Consider the following 6,941-nt stretch of genomic DNA (forward strand, 5'->3'; position numbering starts at 1 on the left):
TCGTAGTTCAAGTCCGCGCCCCCCCCCCCCCCCCCCCAAAAAAAAAAAAGGCATTAAAACAGATGTGCTTTTGCCAGAAGATGAGAAAAAATGTTCCAGTAGCTCCAGAATGAGAAAACTCTTTCAATTTTTTTTCAAAACAACCTGAAAGTATCCTGGTGTCTCAATCAGAATCAGGCTACACGTGGTCAGTTTCTCTGCCAAAGACTGAAGGGGGATTCTTCACAATAAAGTAAAACACAAAAGGAAACAGAAATAGATGGATACATAGTAACATTCCACAATAATTAAAGTTGCTCCCAAATTCCCAGAAAGCAACTGCAATTGACCTAACCATCTGTATATGGGGAATAGAAAATAAAACATCCATAGAAAATACATCTGACTGGATTCATGAAATATTTTCCAATTTGTTAGTCCCTTGATGGAACAAAACTATTTTTGAGCAAATTTTCTGGGAATGTCCTTTTTGGTTTCCCATGTCACAAAGAGCTTATTCACCACTTACCCCTTATCAAGCACCCTATGAATGCAGAGCATCTTCATGTATCAACATCTCAAACAGAAATTACCAAAACCCTCCAAAATTATTTGCTAGGTAAAGCTGCTTGCACAGAGTCACAGTCATTTAAAGATCATTGTGATTTTTTGGCTTTGTTTTCACTCTCTTCATCCTTCCAGAATATGTCAGGAAACAAACCTTTTTAGGCTTGACATAATCCTGCTTTAATCCTGACTTGTTAATTAAGTAAAACTTGCTCAAAGCAAACATTTACCTAATTTTAGAGGTTCTTGAACATGTAGAAAAAGGTGTAACTTTTTATATTAACATTTTGGTCTGTTTCAGGGAAAACTTCAGAGAAGTCAAGATACGAAACAGGATTTACTCTTTGTTCCCCAGACATGGGAACAGAATGGAAGAGTTAATGATACTGGCATTTTTTATCAAATTAAATCCAGAACATTTTTATTGCTTATTCCACTCCCTGTCGGATAGAGTTAACAAGACAGATTAAAAGGGACATGTGAATCTTTGTAAAATTAAAGCACATCTGTGTTACTTCAAGCAGTTTTAGTCTTTAGAGCACCTTTTCAGGGAAAACAGAATACCAAATTCACATCTTGTGTAGTAAAATCCCCAAGCCTCAGAAGCAGCTTGAAACCAAAACATCCCACTGTATACACTATTTGAAAGAATACCAGCAAGACCCCAGAAAGAGAACAGTACAGTAGCTCATACTCTGCAAAGCTCATTCCAGAAGTGCCTTTTGACTTTGCAGAGCAGAGCCTACATGGCAACATGAGATGTAGGCTTCATCTCACATGTGAAGCAAATGCATTAGATACTCTACTGAGAAGCAGAGCACATAGGGCTAATAAAAGCACAGCAGATGAAGGTGGAAAGCAAGGAAAACAGAAACAAGAGGCAGACTTGAAAGCCCTTCCCTGGAGTCATATCAGGCCTGTTTTGTACACAGTTTACACAGCACTAAACTTACCAGCTTAGTTTTGACCAACTTTTCTATTGCACTGACAAGATCCGCAGCAGTTGGGACATCAGAGGAGCTCTGTCGAGCAGCTAGCAAAGAGGAGGACTGCAAGACACCAGGTTGCAAAGGAAAAGCAAGTTAGCAGGATGAGAAGGGAGTAGGAAACCAGGGGTCAGTGGAGCAGCTTCTGAGACAGGAGAATGAATGGGGAAGGGGAGCAGGAGGGTTAGAGGACCACATGCATGGTCAGCTGGGCGAGTGTTGCTGTATCAAACAAGGATAAAATTGCCTTCCATTTCTGGCTGCACATCACCCTCAAGCAGTTGCAAGGCTGGGAACCAGGGAGCAGCATCAAAGAACTGAAGTTCATAAGCAACCAGGCTACAATACTCTTAACGTCTCTTGATTGCTCTTTCAAAGGACATCTATAGTCTTACAGACTCCAGAAAATTGATTATCTTACTGTGGATATTATAAATTACCCCCTCCCCTGTACATACACATTTAATAAATGCAGTTAACTACACAGGGTAGTTACAGGCAAAGGGGGAAGGAGGCAGGGAAGAATAAATCATTCCCTCTCCCTCCCCACAGATCAACTGCAACTCCAAATGAACTCAGAGGATGCCTCACATTCGTATATATTCAGTCATCTAGAACATGCATCTTTCCTTTCCCCTCTCTGCAATCAGTAGAGAGAAAACACCCCTGCATATCTCATCTCTCCTAGGTACCTGGCAAAGGAAACACTCTTTGGAGATGCCCACTTTTCTCTATTGCCATTAGTTAGAATATTTTCAGTTTCCCATCTCTATGCTTGCCAGCATTTTAGGTGCCTGCCAGTATGTAATATCTATAGATGTTTCCACATTCAGCTAACAGCTGCTGCTTGTTCCAAATCTCCAGAAACACTGAGACTGTGAAGACTGGCCTCTGTGTGAAAAATTCAGCTTTAGTTAAAAGTTTTTGCTTTATATGGGTCTCTTCACCCCTTGGACTTTGTCCTAAGAAACCTCACTTTGAAAATCCAAACTCTTGTTGTATCTTTGGGAGTTGCTATTTATTAGCTCACCTACATTTCTTCTGAACAAAATACAAGCACTGACTTAAACTGTAAGCCATTTGATAACCTGCTTTTGCCAGGCTGACACAGACTAAAGCATGGCTTTTTTTTTTTTATTATTTCTGCATCAGAATTATTAAAAAGCTTATTTGTGTCTCAGCTGCTTAATAAAGGTCTTCTGGAGAGCACCTGTTTCAGCAAAGTCACTGTGCAGGCACCAATGAACATGCATCTAAGATTAAATAGGGTTGGGGAGTGAGATGTGGAAATGTGATGGCAGGAATTAGGCAGCTGGTCCCTTTTCAAGCAGCCCTTGGGGGAGGCTGCTCATGATGAGTGATGCAGGTCCAGAAGGAGAAAAAAAAAAGGGCAAAGGAGACTAAACCCAACAAGAAGCCTAGGAGACTTGTGACAGAGCAGCCTGTCACTCCTCACCTGTCTTTCCCAAATAATGCATCTAATCAACAGTTCTAATTACAACAACAACAAAAACTACAGGTAATCAGGCTGGTAACTGAGGAATTAGGCTGGTAATGCAGGAATCTCATACAAATGTAACAGCTCAGAAAGCCTGTTTCACCTGCAATGTGCACAGACATGCCTAGGAAAAAAAACAAAACTGAAAATATTATGAAGAGATACTTTACAAATACATAGATGGTAACATCAAACATAACCATTCTAGCAGGAGTCCAGTTTATGGAGGCACTAAACAGCTGTTCCTCTCACTTCTTTTAACTGAAATTGCTCAGTATTTGTGAAAAGTAAATAACTGCAGGATTTTGAAGGGAGCATGGAAACATTTGCTGCCTACAAGCCTTTCAGGGTAAAATAAAACTCTTCAGTGATTAAGGAGAGTCTGGTTTGTGCGGGAAAAATGAAAAAAAAAAAGGTATTTCTATTTCCCAGAAAGTAAATTATGAATTTCTATTATAAAGACATCTTGCAATATGTCTTTATAAGAGTCTCCAGGAGCAGTGAGGTATGATTATTGCTGTCTTGCCAAAGGGCTCAGGGAAAAGTGCCCCCACCCTCTGCACCATGCAGATATCTACCATCTACCATGGCTTCCCCTGGTCCAAACTAAGCCCATAGCCGTGAGCAGTAGCAGGACATGAGCAGGGAGCTCTGCCCAAATTAACACCTTTAAAAAGCTTTTGGCTTCAACACGACTCAGACATTGCTAACGTGGTGCTGCTGTGCCAGAGAATTCAGAAGCCGTGTTAGTGAGCTGAGGCTTTTTTTTTGCCCCGTGACAAAAGTTGAGCAAGGGAAGAAAAAGAGAGAAAAAGGTTTTCAGATGCATCTTGCTCAATTTAATGCTCTCTTCTAGGATCGAGTGAAGAAACAGGATTCCAAAGCACTCTAAAGAACTTAGGCATCTGGAGTGGAAAACAGTTCAGCTCCACAACTTTGACGCTGTCAGAAATGTATTTAAGAAAGACTGAAATCACATGGCATGTTAAAAATAAAAAATAGTGACCCAACTCAAGCAGTTACGGTTTTCTTTAGAAAAACCCAAAAACACCCCCACAAAAAGCAAGACAACTAACCCCCAAACACTTAGCTCAACACCAGAAGGAACAAGCCAGGATCCACTGCTGTTGTGCTGGGCATGGATCCACCAGGCTCTGCTCTGCAGACCTTTCGCCTCTGCCCTCACCAGCCAGCAGCACATGCAGCACACAAAGGGCAAGAGTCCATGACTCCAGCTGCTTCCTTCTGGTCTTCCTGCCACCACAATGTCATAACATTTCCTGACAGATCAGCAGCAAGCCCCCAGATTCTTTCCTCCATCATTCTGCTCCTTGAGTTCCATAAATAATTGCGCCCTTCTCCCTCTGTATTTCCAAACTCCTGAACCCTTCCCAAGAACATTCTGGGTTGCTGGTTTTTTTCTGTCAATTTATTAATCTCCCCTATCCTTGATTTCTTCTCATGCAGTAATTACAATCACAGGATAGAGATACAGAAGTGGCAGTGCTAAAAACAGATGCCAGCAGGAAAGCAGGAAACAGCTAAACAGGAGGATGGATTTCTACAAGGGAGATGACAGCACCAGGGAAAGGTGGGGGAGGACATGTGCAGATAGGACCTGCACTGACTGTGAATGCAAGCCACTGCCATGGCCATATTCACAGATTCTCAGCCCAAGCCCAGGAGAGCAACTGAAGGACTCTGCAAGCCACTGCACCATCTTCCAAAGCAAATTCTGACTTAACATCCAGGAGACCCTAGCTAACAGCAGAGAACAACCACCACCAGCATTGTGCACAAAGATGGCCAAACCAATGCCTTTCCCAGCCCCCTGAGAGGGACTTCAGATACCTTGTGGTCTTCTGACCTAACTGGAGCTAATGGACAATCCGCTGATTACCAGCCATGTATGCCGAAAATGGAAGACAACAGCACTGAGTTGGCTTTTCCATCTACAAGTTTTAAAGCACTTACCAATTGAGGGTGGATGGTGGGGCACAGAGTGACAACATTCCTGGACCCCAAACACACACAAAGCCTGACTGGAGAGCTCACAACCTATCTCACTCTTGCTAAAGGTGACGTTTCTGGATCCAAGCAGACTCCAGCATCTGTCACACCCCTGGGGCCCAGGCTGCCACCAAACACCATTTCTGCTGCTGCTGCCAGAGACCAAAGGCACTTTTAAAACAGATGTGGAGAACATGCATGGCCAACCTGAGTGGGGTTTTTGACCCCACACAACACAAGCACACGATCGAGCTGCCATGAAATGGAACACCGGGGCTAAATAGCTTATCCAGCACCTTTTATAAATCCAGTTGGTGACAGGTATTAGATTATGATTAGCACACAGGAGTCTCTCTTAACCACAAGTCTAGGCCCTGTATAGTAGCAGACCACTATGAAACCACTGTGAGATGGCTATGTGAGAAATGCACTCAAACAGCTAACAGAGATAGCAGGGAAAGGCCTTACCATCTCATCTTGGGCTGGATCATTGTCAAATATCTTCATAGGAGGAGGAAGAGGTGTGTGAGACTCTTCATCTGGTTCATCTTCTCCCCAGCCCTTCTTGCTCTTCTGAGGAAAAGTTAAATATAATTAGAAAGAGGGATGTGTTTATCTTTTTAGATATCTGAGCCCTGCCATCAGAATTTAAGTCTGTTAACGCTAATATTGGCTTAATATTGCATTGGGTGGAGAGAACTTTAGGTCATGCTAAGAATCACGGAAAAGAAGCAATAAAGATGTCAGGTTTTGCCAGTTAATCCTAGTGCATTTTAAGAGTTACAGAAATACAGTTCTTAGGTCACCCAAGTAGTTAAGGCAGTTACAGCTGCCTACGTGCTGATGAAAAAGTAACTTTTAATTTGAGATCAGGTCAACGTACAGTTTTTAAAATACTCTGTTTATGTTCAGTTAGTATCTTCTCCATTTTTGGCTTGTAATTCCATATTCACTTGATGAGAAAAGAGCCATTCTGGCAAAGAACATGCCTGCAGAGAAACTGTGGCTACAGATCCGTAGCAGGTTTAGCAGAAACATGGCTATTTTGCTGAGTGTTCTCTTTCAGAAAGGAATCACACTGCCACAGTAGGATAAAGGCAACATGACCCTCAGCAAAAAGTGATAACAACTGGGCAATAAGAACTTCATTCCTATCCTTGGCAGCTTTCTAGTGGGCTATTAAAAAAAAACACAAAGCTCTAGTCAAAGGACAGTCATACATGTGAACTTTGAAATGCTGTTCCCTGTATATTCTGTTGCTCTTTGGATGACAACGCTGCCTCCAATCAATGCCATTTTACAGATGGTTTTCTGTTCCCTTTAGACCCTGAGGGAACTGCGTTTACTCAAGCATGAATCACACACTACAGAAGAGACTATCAGAGAAACAGCCTTTCCTGCAACAAACACCAACACACACCTCATCTGCGCTGTCTCCTTGAGGAGTGGTTTCATCTCCGGTCTTTGGTGAGCCGAGGTCAAAGCTCTTCCTGCCATCTCGCACCTTTTTCTGCTTCTTGATGTTGCTCTCCGTCTTCCCGCTGTTCAGCCGGCGCACAGGACTAGTCAACCACTTCTTCAGGGTGTTGGTCGAGCGCTTGGGGCCAGGAGAGCTCTGGATGGAGTTGAGAGATGGCTGAGGTTGTAAGTTGGCCACTGAATCAGACTTGCCCCCGTTGTCGTTGGAAGAGACCGAATAGGCATCTGGAAGAAAACAAGGCAGGCGACAGGTCATACCAACACCTCCCTGCCCGAGTGCACAGCAAGCACTTGGCAGCCCTAGGCATGAAATTACAGGCTGCCTCAACAAAAGGTTTTGTCACCAAGAAACATTGTTTAAACTTCCTTGCACACCAGAGAGAAGAACACAACCTGCAACAGGCATTTCTCACAATCTTACA

General features: G+C 42.9%; 1 protein-coding gene across 1 annotated transcript in view; it reads right to left on the bottom strand.

Annotated features, from left to right (window-relative positions):
• Window positions 1-6,941, bottom strand: part of KALRN (kalirin, RhoGEF kinase) — a gene marked incomplete at its 5' end in the record, with an annotated part of 339,046 nt that overhangs the window by 45,879 nt on the left and 286,226 nt on the right. The window contains 3 exons of the mRNA XM_009996218.1: window positions 1,500-1,595; window positions 5,509-5,613; window positions 6,461-6,744. Of these exons, the coding sequence (XP_009994520.1) occupies window positions 1,500-1,595; window positions 5,509-5,613; window positions 6,461-6,744 (485 nt within the window). The remainder of the gene's footprint in view (window positions 1-1,499; window positions 1,596-5,508; window positions 5,614-6,460; window positions 6,745-6,941) is intronic.

Source organism: Chaetura pelagica, unplaced genomic scaffold (genome assembly GCF_000747805.2).
Source record: "Chaetura pelagica isolate M959 unplaced genomic scaffold, ChaPel_1.0 scaffold3, whole genome shotgun sequence".
Classification (NCBI taxonomy): Eukaryota; Metazoa; Chordata; class Aves; order Apodiformes; family Apodidae; genus Chaetura; species Chaetura pelagica.